General features: G+C 37.3%; 1 protein-coding gene across 2 annotated transcripts; it reads left to right on the top strand.

Annotated features, from left to right (window-relative positions):
- The first annotated feature begins 494 nt into the window (after window positions 1-494).
- LOC117574570 (acetylcholine receptor subunit beta-like 2) lies at window positions 495-7,718 on the top strand. Of its 2 annotated transcripts, none has more exons than XM_052007441.1 (11): window positions 495-689; window positions 924-1,117; window positions 1,187-1,315; window positions 1,377-1,562; window positions 1,775-1,907; window positions 1,973-2,100; window positions 4,251-4,426; window positions 4,536-4,688; window positions 4,811-4,890; window positions 6,314-6,429; window positions 7,109-7,718. In XM_052007441.1, the coding sequence occupies exons 1-11, from the start codon at window positions 632-634 to the stop codon at window positions 7,322-7,324; spliced, it is 1,569 nt and encodes a 522-aa protein (XP_051863401.1). In that variant the 5' UTR covers window positions 495-631; the 3' UTR covers window positions 7,325-7,718. The 2 variants fall into 2 exon arrangements, with proteins under 2 accessions (XP_051863401.1, XP_034114336.1); XM_034258445.2 differs by having other exon boundaries at window positions 6,323-6,429; window positions 7,109-7,716.
- The last annotated feature ends 8,612 nt before the right edge of the window (window positions 7,719-16,330 follow it).

Below are 16,330 nucleotides of genomic sequence, written 5' to 3'. Positions count from 1 at the left end.
AGAAAACTCGGCTACGGTTTAAAAGTTCCTTTTATTATTATAAAAAAACCCGCCGATTTTGAGTTTTGTAAGCTTAGCTTTATAGGAATTTGTTTGAACCATCATTATATTAGTTTAATATATTTTTACAATCGCTTTTAATGTTAATACACTTTTGGTGGTGTTTCCTAATTGTGTCTTAGATAACTGATTTAAATTTTTATTGCCAGCCGCAAAGTTGTGTTGTAGTTTTAGTTGTATATTATTTACCAAATAAAGAAAGAAATCTGACCTATCAAGTCAAAGAAAATTTGCCACATGTTCTCATTATGGATATGTTTTCAATATATAATATGTATTTGGAATGCAAGATAAATAAATTTGAATATTTTTTTAAATGTTCTTTCACTTCTAAACTTTCATTTCATTTTCAATTTGAATTTTCTGATGTTTTTTCGCGCTTTGTTTTTCTGACAGCTGCTTTCATCTCTTGTCCAATTTTCGTGAGATTTTTCACCAGTTACCATTGAGCCCCGGACGTGAGTGGTTTACTCCAAAATTTGCGGAGAAAAAAATGTATTAATAAATTTGCGATTCGCTGGAAATAAGTGCAATACATTAGGAAATTGCGTGTAATAACACCACGATTAAAATGCGGCGCTTGTGTTGGTTGGCGTTTTTGATAATTTTGCCATTGGCAAATACCACACGTAAGTTTGAAAAACTTGAGCGTGAAAATGTTGTGAAAATTCCGATACTTTTATGATGTATCTAATGAGTTTCCCAGCTGTCAGGATGCTGCGCCCATTGAGAGAGCTTCAGAGCACAAGAGCGGCGACTGCGCAGTGATTTGTTTTGGGAAATTTTGGTCGTTTCTCTCAGTTTGTTTGGGATATTTTTCTCTAGCTAATGTTAGTATTGCCATGGGATCTTTCTTGTTGCAGCGCCTATAAGCTTCGAAGCCAATCCGGATACTAAGCGGCTATATGATGATCTCTTGAGTAATTATAATCGCCTTATTAGGCCGGTTGTAAATAATACCGAGACTCTTACCGTGTGGTTGGGCCTCAAGTTATCGCAACTGATCGAGGTGAATCTGAAGAATCAGGTGATGACAACCAATCTGTGGGTCAAGCAGGTAAATACTCAATTTAAAATAATATTGGACTAACCATTTAAAGGTATTATATTATATTGTACTTTGCAGCGCTGGTTCGATTATAAGTTGCGCTGGGATCCAGAAGAGTACGGTGGTGTGGAGCAGTTATATGTGCCCTCTGAGCACATTTGGGTGCCCGACATTGTGCTGTACAATAACTGGGATGGCAACTATGAGGTGAGTATCGATTTAATCGAATTGAAAACAATCTTTCATCCACATGGGGTGTTGTTGGCAGGTAACTCTCATGACGAAGGCCACTCTGAAGTACACTGGCGAAGTGTTCTGGGAGCCACCGGCGATTTACAAGTCATCCTGTGAAATGAATGTGGAATATTTTCCATACGATGAGCAAATTTGTTTCATGAAATTCGGCTCATGGACGTACAATGGTGCCCAAGTGGATTTGAAGCACCTGGACCAGGTGAGAGCTTAGACCAACCGCATTTCGATTAACATCGAAAGGCCAAAGGATGCAAATTTGCTTTACTGTTTACCATACGCTCGATTGCACACAAAATGCAATCTATGCAGCCACATCAGGGGGTGGTTTAGTGGGCGTGGCTGTGGGGACTGTGGCTTGGATTACAGCACTAACAAATTGCCTTCCCTTCTGTGCATTTGTGTGTTGCCCAGGTGCCTGGCAGTAATCTTGTTCAGGTGGGCATCGATTTAACTGAATTCTATTTGTCGGTGGAGTGGGACATACTCGAGGTGCCGGCAACCAAGAATGAGGAGTACTATCCGGACACATTGGAGCCGTTCTCAGGTGAGTTTTGCGTAGAGGTGTGTTTACCTGGTTACCGAATATGTAAATTTCATGTCTGGCTGCAGATATTACCTTCAAGTTGACCATGCGACGCAAAACTTTGTTCTATACAGTGAATTTGATTGTGCCCTGTGTGGCATTAACATTTCTTACCGTTTTGGTCTTTTACTTGCCAAGCGATTCGGGCGAAAAGGTAAGCTCTAAAGGAAATTTTGCGGATGAAGACAGCTTCAGAGGACTCTTCAATTGCCATCCAAAAATGTTCCAATTCTTATGCATGTGGCATGTTCATTTAGAATACTGTAGTTTGTTTGTGTAGATTGACTTCTTTTTTGATTGTAAACGATTGAATATTAGAAGTTTTTTTAATGTGTATATATTTTGACTTTATCATTTTCATTTAAATAATTACATACAACTACCTGAGAACACTGAAATAACTATTATAAATACTTATCTTGCACTTTAAAGTTTCCAAAACTTAATCAACTTCCATGCAAGCTGAGCTCTGCTAAGTATAGTACTTATAGATTGGCTTTAATATCGAATATCGGTAGAAAAAACAAACTCTGACTACAAAATTCTCTAAAATGTAAGAGCTCAACTTCTACTACTTTTCCACAACAAAAATGTCTATCTACTTTGCTATCGCTCTACTACTTTCCAACTACTCGTAATTTAATTATCGATTAAGAAACATTTACTCGTAAATACATTTATATGAACGTTTATCAATATATCTCCAAATCGCAGAGTTCCAGCAGTCCAAATGCGAATGCATTGAATCATATGTGCAGCACACATTTATATTCACAGCAAATACTTAATCAGTAAAGCAATCATGGATTCATATTCATAGTATTGTTGGCGTCGAATATCATTTGTGCTGTTTGCTGAGTAGTGAAATCTCATAACGTAAATTTCATCGAATGCATACCAAAAAATAAATAAAAGAACTAAATTCAATCGATTTGAATCGAATCAACTCAAATTTGAATCGCATTCAAAGTCAATGCCACTCGAAAGTTTCTTCATATCGCGTGTTCTGCAATTAAGCAGAGCACTCACGTCCTTTTACTCTACTCACACACACATACTACACTCCCACCTATACACACATACATACATATATAGACGCACTAGACACGCACATAACACATATATACACATACAATATTACACGCACACTAACACAGTGCAGCGTATTGTTAATTGTTGTTGTTATTTTCGTTAATTGATTCGTTTGAGATCGCTCATTTGCTTGAGTAACAACTTAGCCATACTTATTCATACTTATTCACAACTATTCAACATTTAACGAGCAGTGACTTTAAGGAATTTATATGAATTATTGTGAATGACTTTAGCAGGGGAAATATCTTTGGAATTATTTTGAGAATACAATCGATGATTTAATGAGGAAGTCCATTTTATTTTTTTAAAGAATGTTATATATTTAGTATAACTAAACTAAATTGCATTGTAATGATTTTAAATTTAAAGGTTTGCTTAAACCATTTTAATAAAATACATTTGTGAAGGCTGTCAAATTTCTCTAAAATATATACTATTCGATATTTTTCATGAAGTACTTCAAGTTGTAGATTAATCTATATGGCTGTAAAATATAGAATGCATAGACATGAGTGAAACATGTGATTTGCTTAATATTTCAAACAGTTTTAGGGCAAATTTGAAGGACAACCAGATCCAATGAATAGCAAATTTGAATCAGTGAAATGCGAAACGTTGAACTTAAACACATACAACATACAATGTATAGAAATATATACATGTTTGTAGTAAACCTTGTTGCTTCTAGTGTTGATACTTGTTCTTGTTAAATTAAATTGAATTCTCGGTCAGAGAAGGTATATGTACATTACGTTAGTTTATGTGTTAAAGATAGCATTGAGTATATTGAAGGGAGTAAAGAGTTGCCTGATTCCTCGATTTGCGATGTGTTTCTCCTTTGTATGTTATACAAAATTTCTTGTTTTCATAATTTTTTAAAGTTAACATAAGTATACGAAATTTGATGAAGTTATTAAAATCCATTGTTGAAATCGGCTTATTGTTTTACATGGCGTATACGTAATTGATATGTAATTGGATCTAATTGATAATGATTGGTAAATTGTTTGTTCATGTTATCGTTTTGTTTGTGTTGTGTTCTTGTCATTGTTGTGGTTGTGGTTATTATTGTTTGCAAAAACAAAAGTGGCACTTCGAGGTTGACACAGAAAGTGAGCGAGAAACAACTAAAAAAGAAAAAGAGAAAGGAAGTGGAGGAGAATGAGAGAAACTGAGAGAGAAGAAATTGTGTAAACATTTCGTTGACAGGTTACGTTATGTATTTCAATACTCGTGTCGTTGACCGTGTTCTTCTTGCTGTTGGCCGAAATTATACCGCCGACATCGTTGGCTGTGCCTCTGCTGGGCAAGTATCTACTCTTTACCATGATACTTGTCTCTCTGTCCGTCTGGACAACGGTCTGTGTGCTCAACATACACTTCAGGTGAGTCGGAGAGAAAAAAGGATGAGGGAGGAGCGATGCGGGTCGCTAATTGTACGATCTGTGGTGGAGGATTCTTAATGGACTTCGACTTACTTTTCAATCAATTTAGATCCCCCTCGACGCACAACATGTCGCCTTTAGTGCGCAAATTGTTTCTGCACTTCATGCCAAAGCTAATGATGATGCGACGCACTCAGTACACACTTCCCGATTACGATGACTCCACACCCAGCAATGGCTACACCAACGAGATAGATGTGCGGTAAGTCAAGGTCTTTTTCCCTGTTCTCTCCCCTTTGTTGTGCTTTCGAACTTATCCTTTCACTTATCTAACATCCTTCCTGAATATGCGCGTGTGCTTGGTTGTTTGTGTTTGTTTTTCAGCGACAGCATCAGCGATTTTCCCAGCGAGTTCAAAGACAGCCAAGACGGCGCTTACGATAATGGCATGCAGCACTCTGTGGGTGAGTTTGAATCGGAGTTTGGGTTTAACTATGAGAGTGAGTGTGAGTTCGAGTATGTGTATTGTGTTTGGGGATGGGAGGTTTGTCCATACAAAAAACAAAACAACAACAAAAACAAAAACAAATACAAGAACACAAATATTTTCCAATACTCGCAGCCCGCGACCCAAAAGCCGAAATTGAAATCAAATAAAAAAATAAGCAAATAATGCAATAAAATCGAAGAAAAATGAAATATGCTCTTAGGCCATGCTCAAGGATGATGGCTTCGGTTTTCCTGCTTGCCGGACAATGTTGATGGCTGTGACGATGATGTGACGCTTTGATGACAAATAACGTCTATGTGCTGTAGTTGCGACTGTGTGAGTGCGCGTGTGCATGTACGTGTGTGCATGCGAGTGTGAGTGTGAGTGTGTCTATATACAGGATAATAAAACAAGCCATGTGTGAAAAGGTTTTAGCTAGAAACAACGAAGTCTGCATGACCTATACGATGACATCGCAAAGAAATATTTAAAAATGACAATTAGAAAATCAAAAAAAAAACATACAATAAATGTGCCAAATTAAAATTAATTACGCTGCAAGTTTCCGAGATTAAATTCAAGCTCCTCTGTATATTTGAATATTAAAATCAAACGTACCGAAGTTGATGCACTTTAGAAGTAATATCCATGCGGAATTGTATCTGATTTATAGTATCATAGATATTTAGTTGAATATCTCAATCAATTGGTCAAGCAACTAAGCAAAGCAGTTTCCAAGTCCACTAAAAATGTTATAGTAAACTTTTGAGCGCAGAAGCATTGAATTCAATTTCTCGTAAGTTTTTTTTCAGCTATTTGTAAAAAGTTTACAATAAAAGTAAGTGTCAGAACGAATAGATACGAGATACTATAGAAGTTAGCAACTCTTGAGCAACACTCAGTGTCACATTAAGGCGCAAAATGAATTCCGATTGCTATGCAAATTCGCACAACGAATTGATTGGCGCTCTCAATAAATGTTACAAGTTTCATTTAGATGCTTCAATGCCCTGCCAAGGGTAAGCATGCCCATAAATAAAAAACTGCCAGCAATAATTCAGTTTTGTTGTTCTTGTTGTTGGTGTTATTATTGCTGCTGCTGCTGTTGTTGTTGTTGTTATTATGGATAGCGGTTGTGGAACTTAAAGCTGCGAGTGTTTGGTCATAGCCTGAGGAGAGCTTGATTTCGCATAGGCCATAATACATATTTCTATGCATATATGAACCAAACACACACACACACACATACACAAACACATACATAACAGATTTAGAGTTGCCATTGCCTGTGGGAGAATGGAGATTGGGGGTCCAGCGACACGAGCATGGCATCTCCATTTATTTATTATTCCTATATTTTATTTCAATTTTTCGCAATTTCATGCGCTCGCCACGAGACTTGACAGATTCCGACAATGTGATACCGCGCAACTTAACACCCGAAGTGCTGCAGGCATTGCGTGCGGTCAGATTTATTGCGCAGCATATCAAGGATGCCGACAAGGATAACGAGGTGGGTAGTCTTCAGACTTCAGCGCTCCACTTCCATACATAACACAAGCAATTTTTGTTGCCCACTTTTATTGAGCACACCACGGGCCAGACCAGATTGAGTCTGAGCCTTCACTTCGTATTCGTTATTCACATTCACATTCACATTCGCATTCGTACTCGCATTTGTATTCGTATTCTTATTGTTGCTGTTATTGTTTATCCTGCCATATTTTTCGGCGTCTGGCAGAAGAGCTCTTGTGCCTCAGCGATTTCAGAGAGCTCCTATTATTGTTTATTGCCTGAAACTTCGGCTTGAACAGCACAAAGAGCAAGAGCAAGAGAAGCGAATCCCAAATGTGCAACATGAAATTGTAAAATATTAAATCATAACTTTATATTTTTATTACATTTCAAGTTTATTGAAAGAAGACAGACGCAAACGAAATTTTATGACTCCAATTGAAACCAATTTATTTAGCCACACTATAGGACAATTTTCCATCCTGCTTCTGCTCTCCATCCACTTGGCTAAGTGTGTTTTACGAGCTCTGAAACAATAAAATTATTATTAAAGAAAATTTCGATTGCTTTTCCGCATTTGCGGCAGCAGTTTCTTTGAGTTATTTTCAAATTTAGCCACAGTTTTTTTTTTGCAATTAGTCAAATGATTGTAAATTGATGTTATATTTTATTCACAGATTGTGGAGGATTGGAAATTTGTTTCCATGGTCTTGGATCGCTTTTTCCTCTGGCTATTCACGTTGTCATGTGTGTTTGGCACTTGCGCCATCATCTGCCAATCCCCCTCGCTGTATGACACCCGAGCGCCCATCGACCGCCAACTCAGCGAGATTCCTTTGCGCAAAAACAATTTCATGCTGCCTCCGGACATTATCAGGCAGGGTGTTAATTAAGTAAAAGCGAAAAAGTCTTCAAAATGCTATAAATGCTAAAAATAAAAAGAAAAATGAAAAACACGAAGCCAGCGACAGCGACAACGCAGCAAGGCCAACATCATGGCACCAAAACAGAAATGGAGCAAAATTTGTGTCAAGGGTCACATTCTGCCATTTGACACAAAATCTTGATAAAGTTAACAATTTATGGACAAGGGATTGGGTCAAATTTAATGGAAATTCTAAAATGTAACCTTTGAACTTTGAATCAATCAGTAAACCAATATAAGCGACTAGCAAATACGTCATACTGTCAGCAATATTATAAATGTATTTCAAGTAAAATAACTAATCTAAATGTCAAGTGGAAAGCACAGCACAATTTGATAATAATAATAAATCAAAGAGTTTTTAAAATTATATGCGGTCTTTGAGTTTCTTATTTATTATTCCATGTATTTAAATTTGAAATTAATTACTCCGAATGCCTTTTGGCTTGCTGAAGATTGAGAAGTCGATGCTTCAAAGGAGAATATGCCAAAGTTCCAAATCAATTATAAAACGATTTGCAAAACCAAGTAAGTACCATGTGAAAATGATAGATTATCCTATGCTAGACGCTTGATCGATAATACAATTGGCAGACTGAGATTGGGAAAGCGTATTCCATTAAATGCTAATAACCTTTGAAATGGAACACGACTAAGATAAATTCTATCTAAATACTTGCACATGAATGCGTAATATTTTCAACAAACATTCCCAGCTTCAATTGTTATGCTAATAGTTGGCAATTGCGCTCTATTCTTGCTTTTATTGCTACTGTAAGTTATTATCACACATACGCCACATTGCACATGCCAACAGGCGGACACACACACACATACATACATACACACAAATGCGAATGAGAAGACAGATGCTTGCTTGGGCATTGTCTTGTTTTTGTGTTCTTTGCGTTTGTCAGTTAATTTTCAATTAAGAAATTAATTTTGATAATGTGCTGCTTTAGAATAAAACGTAGGCAACAATATGGTGCAAGAGACATTGCGCATACGGCACGTTGATTGCCTTAATAATTTCGCAATATCATTTATTTGGCTCAGAGTGTACAGAATGGTTCTGCTGTAATGCTCTGACAGTCTGCTGACATTGAAGTTATCTGTCTGACTGCCGCATTAAATTAGAAAGTTGAAATCTCTTTGGCCTCGCATTCATCAACATGTGCAGTAAGTCAACTTAACCCCGTCCACAAGCATAAAACAAAGGACTTTCACTTCTCCACTGTCAACAGACATCATTTTGCGAGTTTCTTGAGTGAATACTATGGAAATCAACTGAATTTTTAACAAGACTAATTAAATACCCTTCCTAAGAATAGCGTACAAAAAATATGTAATTTTATTTGACAAAATAAATCATAAAATTAATTGAAATTAATTATTGTTGTACTTCAAGTTAAATAGCTCAAAGTAACTAATCATCTCATATAGTCCGTAGTTGCCACTTTGGAAGCGTATATAAATGATATTAAGATTTGCTTAAGGTTCTACACACAGCCATCTCTTGGCCCCTTTGCCCTGTTGCCCTTTTGCTATTTCCTGGCTGCATTTTGCTGTCGTTCTTTTTGTTTTTTTTTTGTGTTGGCAGTTTTAAATTAGAAAAGTTTTTGCCAGATTTTTGTTTTACATTTTTCATATTTTCTACGGGACATGCCCTGCATGTTTGTTGTCCTTGCTTCTGCTCTTGGTGTCAGCGCGTCATATGCGTGCCTCGAAAAGATGCTTTCCCCATCACCATCACCATCACCAACACCATAACCATCATCGTCATCTTCATCTGCGTCTCTAACTGCTGCTGTTTCACAACTGAGTCGAGTTGAGTTGAGTTAAGTTCAGTTGAGTTGTGTTGTGCTGAGTTTTGGGGCAACTGTTCCTAGGAATGTCATGTTAATTTCTATTCGTATACCATGCATAACGTTAAACGTGGCATCAACCGACTTGATCCTAGGTTCTTTTTCCCTTGTCCTGCCCGATAATGGCATTTGCATAAAGCTGCCAAGTATGCAGCACATTTTTGTTTCTCGAGCATAAGCTAAAGTTCAGCGAGCACAAAACAATATGCAAATGACAGCAGAAAGACGATTTTCGGGTCAGCCTAAGCGGTTTTTCATAAGTCTCTCCAGTCAAAGAAACAGCTGCCCCAAGCTGATGTTAAACAGCTGTTAAGTGAATTAACGCAAGTTACACGGCCAATTACACAGTGCTGCGGTCCCTTCTAATTACAAATTGAAACTGACCAATCACTGCAACTGCAACGGAAATCAAAAAAACTGGCCCAGCCGACAGAGCAGGAAATGCAGTAAACCATTCAGAAACCGAGTGAATCGAGAGGCAATCGGTCTTAGGACACTCCTAGCTGAGCACGTGCGAACGGAAGTTTTTACCAAGAAGGGCACACACAAACTATAAACACCACACACACATATCTACACTCGAGGTGCACTCGTGCGATGCTGTCGCATGTCCTTTTGTCCTGCGGCGTGACAGGAAAAAAAATATACTATATACACGCCATGCCGAAAATTGCTACATTTGACCAAAGACACGTCAATTAGAGCGGGTTTTCTTTAAAAATAGAGAAACACACATGGAAGATAGAATACACATAATGGTTGAGGGGGCGTTGAATTGGGCGTGGTCATGAGTGTGAATGACTTGACTTTGACGTGTCGCTGTGTAGCCATCTCTTTGTCCCTCCGTCCCCCGTCCATCTGTATGTCTGTCTGCCGTTCTGTTTGTCTATTGGGGCCAGTTATTTATTTAATTTCAAAGCACTGTTTTGTTTGTGTTTGTGTTCAATTTTGCCTCTTTGTGGCCGTCTGTCATTCTGTCCGTTGCTTTGTCTGTTTTGTGCCACGCTGCAGGCAATTTTGTAACAATTTCGTATGGGTTTTGTGGGGGATTTTTTCGAGTGTGTTTAGGCGGTTAGTTAACCCACACGTGCGTGTATATTACTCTGACTGGTATTCAAATGCCTGGCTACGGCTTATTTTTTGATCCTACTAGTGTAACGTAACGTAATCGAATTTAATAATGTATTCAAATATATTTTTGGTTTATATTAAATAAATAGTTATTAAATGTATTTATTTTGTAAATTTCGTTGAAGACTTAGAAAATTTAAATAAATAAATGTACATATCTATTCATTAAGGAAAGAATTCCAGTCAACGATGAATTAGATAGATACTACAAATATTTTTGAAATTATATTGTACTAATTAAATTAAAGATAAATTTTGTGTTAAAGCATATTTTATGTGAAAAATGGATAGATATGAAAATGTATAAATTTAAATAATTTAATTTGTTAACAGTATTTTATGTTATTTGATATAAAAGTATTAAATTAAACACATATCTGTTTGTTTGCTTAGACAGTTATTTAAATGTGAATTATGAACAATTGTTAAAAAAATGTGAAGTGTAAAATATAAAATAGAGTATAGTAAACCCGTTTCAAATTCACACACTATTAAATGTAAGCCATGGTCAGGTTAAATAGTTGGGTCGCTTTCAGTTCTAAAGTTCATTTTCTGAAGAACAAACAAATCAACAACAACTGCATACACACAAATATAGCACTCGTTCACACACAGATGCAAACGTGTATGTTTGTCTAGGCTAGGGAGGAACTGTGTGTATTTGTGCAATGATAAATTACAAAATTGCTGCCTATGGCAATGTGAGTTGGCTGAGACCCAGGACAGAAGAGAAGGACGAGCGGACTAGGCCACAAAAGCCATTTTGTTGTTATTAAGTTTGCCTTTTGCCATTTTTCTGAAGCACAACACAATTCTCATATCGGTGTGTGCGTGTGTGAGTGTATTCTCAGTGTGCGTGTGTATGTGTGTGAGGCTCGACAGTTGTACTGCGTGAAATTAATGATGCGCCGCTTTTCTTGGTTTTGTGTTTGTTTTTGTTTTTGTTTGTTGCTTTTGCCTCTCTGTTTTTTCATCTTGTGTTTCTCCCGGGCTGCAGCAATGGCAAAAGGAGCCCAAGATGTCCACAAAATGTAGGGCTAAAGACGCTTTTATTAATAGTCCTGCTACGTGGTCACGATTAACTGCCATTTTACGCACTCGCACTCGCACTCATACTCGGACTAGGAGTTGGACTCAAACTCATGCTCATCGTGGCTCATCCTGGGCGTTCTTAGCCTTTTTGAAAGCTTTTTGCTGTTGCGTAAGTCAAAAAGTCTTTGCTCTGTCTATCTCTTTTTTTGTATTTAGTTGGGTGTGTCACTCTATCTTATTGTGAGTGTGTGTTTGTAAGCTGCGTGGGATTTGGACACGACTTTACTTAAGTTCATAAAATTCTATTAAAAGCAAACTCTGAAGCTTAAGTCACGCCCCTCTTAGCATGCAGCAACCCAATGTCACCAAATTGTTATCATCTGCAATTCACATTCAGCTCAATTTGAACAAGTTTCATGTCGTTAACTATATCTTGGCTAATACATATTTAAATAAACCAGCCACAGCCCTTATGGAAATATCTTACCATATTTTTATCAAGGTGAACTGATATGAATTTGAAGTTGCAAAAATATCGATTTTTTTCTGGTTTAATCGAAATTACAAATTCAAATTCAAACTGAATTATGTTGCACCGTCATGTAAAGTTTTTTTTAAATTGTGATTCTTGTAATTTTACTAGTTAATAGAAATAACAATGTTAGATTCATTTGTCTTTCTCAATTAAATATTACTGAATTAATACTTTTTCAAATTAGTATAGTTTGTTGCCTATTTATATAGCCATATCTAGTTGAAAATAGACTTATTTATATGTATATAGACTCCTCCAAGTTCAACAAAAATAACATAAATAAAAAAAATTGTGACTTTTATAGATTTATTAAATTAAAAGAAAATTAAATAATTTCTATTGAAAGCAGTTATTAACCCGCGAATTGTTAACCCAAACTTTGTTAATATGCTGAAGAAAATATGTTTGTGTTTTCTTCTTTTGTCGTTAAAACAAATTTTCCATTAAATAGTATGCGTATATCTTTATTTCTATATAAAAAGCTTTTGTGTGCCAAAGAATTCGTTAAAAAAAATGCAATTTCATTATAATAAAAATAATAATAAAGAACGGAAGATAGAAAGACAGAAAAAGAGCCTCGAGTATCACATTGCACTTTCCCTGGGGCCGTACTTAATTTTAGTTTGCATCTGCGTCTGATGAAATGACCAGGAATGGTATTTCAGGAAGTGAAGTAAAGTAAGACTTGAAAAGGTATGATTGAAGAGCGTCGCCTTGTGCCTTACATTGCAGCTTGTGTCCGTGCTCATCGTTCTCAACGTTCTCAGCGTTGAACGTTGAATATTCTTCTCAGTCCTGAACGTCCTTTGGAGCAATCACAGTCAACTGCTTTTAATAACATTTTTCACTGGTTTTTCTTTGCGTTTGTTTTTCTGCTGCTGCTGCTGTTGTTGCTACTGCTCGCTTAAGTGGCGTACGCTGTCAAGTGCCCGGCTATGGGAACGGCAGTGGCCACGCCCACAAAGCATCACCTCCCAGACAGCAGCGTTTTACATGACATTTTAAATTTACGATTTACATTAAATGGCGCAATGTGAGCGCAAAAAAAAAACAACGACAGTTGTAAAATGAAATTGCTCTCAGTTCTCGAGAGGCTCGACGAAGTAACTACGCAAAAAGAACTACGCGGTCTCAGCTTGGGTTTAGTCTTGGGCTTGGGACTTGGATTGGGCTTGGGCTTGGGTCCAAAAGCAGATAACTGCTGCGGTTGTATGCGGTGTACAGTTAAAAACCAATTTCGTGTATGTAAAATATATCAACTATATATTTAAGTGGATGCTGTGATTGTGCTTTGTTCTTTTTCTACTTGTCGACGCTTCTCAAGGATAAATACCTTCAGCAGCACTGCAATTTTCCCATTAAGGCGTGCGTGTGTGCGAGCAAAGCCAAGTGGGGAAGACATTTGCCCAGGGGGCGTAACATTCATTTTGGGGTAAAGGTAAACACAGCATCATTGAGTGTAATCTAATCGTACATATTTGGTCTGGCGTCTAAGCGACATTTTATTAACGAGCTCTTCCCCAAAGGCAAAGTGCTTGAACTAAATGTAAATAATCATATAAATAGCATACTTAACGCTGATAGATGAAAGCGCCCCACGGGATAAGGGTTGCTAATGAATTGAGGAAGGGTTGACTACTAAACTATATGTCCACGTTCCATTCCGCATTCTGCTGTTTGTGTTAAGCGAAAACCAAAAGTTTATGAATACAAATCTTTGAGGGAATGTCGAAGTTATTCCAAGTAACATACATATGGTTTTTAAATTCTACATAAATACCTTTAATTACAAAATCAAGCGAAGAATACTGTAGTAATATATTTATAAACTAATTCTAGCCTTATGCTGATTTTAAGTAAGTGAATCTTATGTAACCTAAATTAAAATTTAAAATTTGCTTAAATTATTTCACTTTATATTTAATAATAATAGTAACCATTTAGGAAATAAAACCTTTAAAAATAAAATAAAATAACTTTCTATTTTATGTAAAGGTTTTTCCTAAATGGTTACTATTATTATTACATATAAGGTGAAATCATAAAATACGTAGTACACATTAAGAGAGAAACACTATGTTCTTTTGTCTCGTTATTGAATGTGTACATTTATTAGTCCTTAGACTTTTATATACATAGTTTTGAACCAATCTGAGCGCTATGGTGAATTAAATGATAATTTTTAAGTTTTGCTTGTAATGATTTCACTGAATATTTTGATTGTTCAATTATAGATTAGGTAAAAACGATCCAAATCCGCACCTGACACTAATTAAAGTTTCTTTCCGACTGAGTCTTGATGACGGGCACCCCAAAAATGTTGGCAGTTAAATAAATAGTTGTTTCGAGCTGTTGCCGAACATTTTTGTTGTAGTTGTTGCTGTTAATGTTGTTGTGGTTGTTGCAATTGTCTGGTAGTTATGCTGTGAATAGAAAGACTCATTTCAACAGGAACTGAGGCCGAGACACCTATCCACACACACTTGACGTGTATTTCCGTTTCCGTTATGCGAAAAGTTTGGCGCGCTTTGAGCCAACTTCCAAGTTGTTGGCCAAAAACGAAAAGAGAGAAAAAAACGAAAAGGAAAGAAAGTTTCACGCTTAACATTTGCGCCGTGCAAAGTTGAAAAGTTTGCCCAAAAAACACATACAAGTACACCTGTGCGTACACACAGATTGCCAGACACCTGGACAGGCACACCTTTCGCACACACACATACACGAACAGCAACACACACATACATGCTGATTAGCGTGGGAGACGTGGAAGACTGTGATTAAGGAGGGCAACGGCTACGTGGCAAAGGCTTAGACAAGCTGAGGCTTAATTAAATTTAACAGCTGCTTAATTGCAGCTCCTCTGCCCATGCCCAGGTGGGCGTGGTATGCTACATAAACGCCCCTGCTGCTGTTGCGGCTGCTTCTGTTGCTGCTGCTATTAATAATTTTGACCAAAACGCTAATGAGCCAAACTCGAATGAACTTTGGCTTCGACTTGGTCGACCAACTTTGCCACGTTCAAGTTTTTCAATTTTTATGTAGTTAAGTATACACGAGCATGCGAGTATGCAAACCTGAGCTCTGAGTCTAATAACTTTGCCGTTAACTTTGCTTCACTTAACTCGCATTTTAATAGTCACTTAGCAAGCATTAAAATCCATTTCGGACCATTTTCATCCAACTAAAATTGCTTTTGACAAGTTAGGTACAGAATAGCGCATGCTTGGCACAGAAATTTATGTAGGAATAGAGAATAATTATGATTAGTTATTCATCATCACAAATACGCTATTTATAATCGTATAAAAATCATGAATGAAAATCAGTCTATGTTAGTGATTCGCTAAGAATAGATTTTTCGCGAGAATATTCGAACAGCAAAGAGTTCGCAATTTAGATTTAAAGTGAAATTTGATACTAAAGCGGAATGCAAAAAATTAAACGAATCTGTTTGACAGCGTATACGAAATTCTGCGAAACGTGCAGCGTATTTGGCTCATTCTTTTCCATTTGTCATCAGGCCGCGAGACCCATCGATGGTCGTTGGTTTTTCGCCTTTCAATTTCAATGGCAACAGAGCCAGCGCTTGAGCCCCACCCATGGCCAAATTGGAGGAAGCACAAAGGCACAGGCCAAAGAGCAGCATCAAGGGGCTGCGAAAGGGGCACAAGAGAAGGCAGAGGCTATTAATTTCGCGTCAATTAAAAATTAAGCCAATTATTTGTGCCGTGCTGGGATCCATGCCAAACTTGCTACAAGAACTGGCCTTCTGGTCATCTACAAGGACTGGCTTTTGGGTTGGCAAAAAGGGGGCCGCCGCATCCAGTATCCACTCTGCATTCGTAGTCCATTAGGGCTTCATTTGTTTTTAATGTTGTAACCTTTTGGCGAAAATAAAAAAAACAAATTTCTAAGTTGGCACTTTCACGGCTCACTCGCTCGTCCGTTTTGGGTTCAGCTTCCGGGCTGCAACATCCAAACAGCTACCAACAGCATTCAGGCTCCTCTTCATGCTCGGACCGCCCGCCGTTTATTGGCTAATTTAATTTGCGTGTCTTGCGTTTGGGCAATTAATCAGCAGAAACAGCTGTCCGTCGCTTTAACCCTTTGCAGCAATCAAGTTCGAGGGAGAGATAAACGTGTTTATACCCTCCGCTATGAATGGAATGCTTGTCTTTTAATGGGCTTACACATTATACTAGATTACCATATGGAGCAGGCTAGCGTTTGATCTGATGTGCTTAATCTAAAACATTTATTTGCAGCTCATCATTTAATTACATTTTTGGGCACTTCATTTCGATGTTGTTGCGCAGTCAGTTGTCATGCTCTTTGCATAGTGTAATCCTTGTCTTGGCGCTGCTTATTAAATTACTAGCACTGTTCTCTCCTTTATTGCTCTCGGCATGTT

This window comes from Drosophila albomicans, chromosome 2R, assembly GCF_009650485.2.
Source record: "Drosophila albomicans strain 15112-1751.03 chromosome 2R, ASM965048v2, whole genome shotgun sequence".
In the NCBI taxonomy this organism is placed as follows: Eukaryota; Metazoa; Arthropoda; class Insecta; order Diptera; family Drosophilidae; genus Drosophila; species Drosophila albomicans.
This window is presented reverse-complemented; position numbering and strand designations above follow the sequence as displayed.

Coding starts and splice junctions, on each gene's coding strand:
- LOC117574570 (XM_052007441.1), top strand. CDS start 632: ATGCGGCGCTTGTGTTGGTTGGCGTTTTTGATAATTTTGCCATTGGCA. Junction 1,118..1,186: donor CCAATCTGTGGGTCAAGCAG/GTAAATACTCAA, acceptor TGTACTTTGCAG/CGCTGGTTCGATTATAAGTT. Junction 4,427..4,535: donor GTGCTCAACATACACTTCAG/GTGAGTCGGAGA, acceptor CAATCAATTTAG/ATCCCCCTCGACGCACAACA.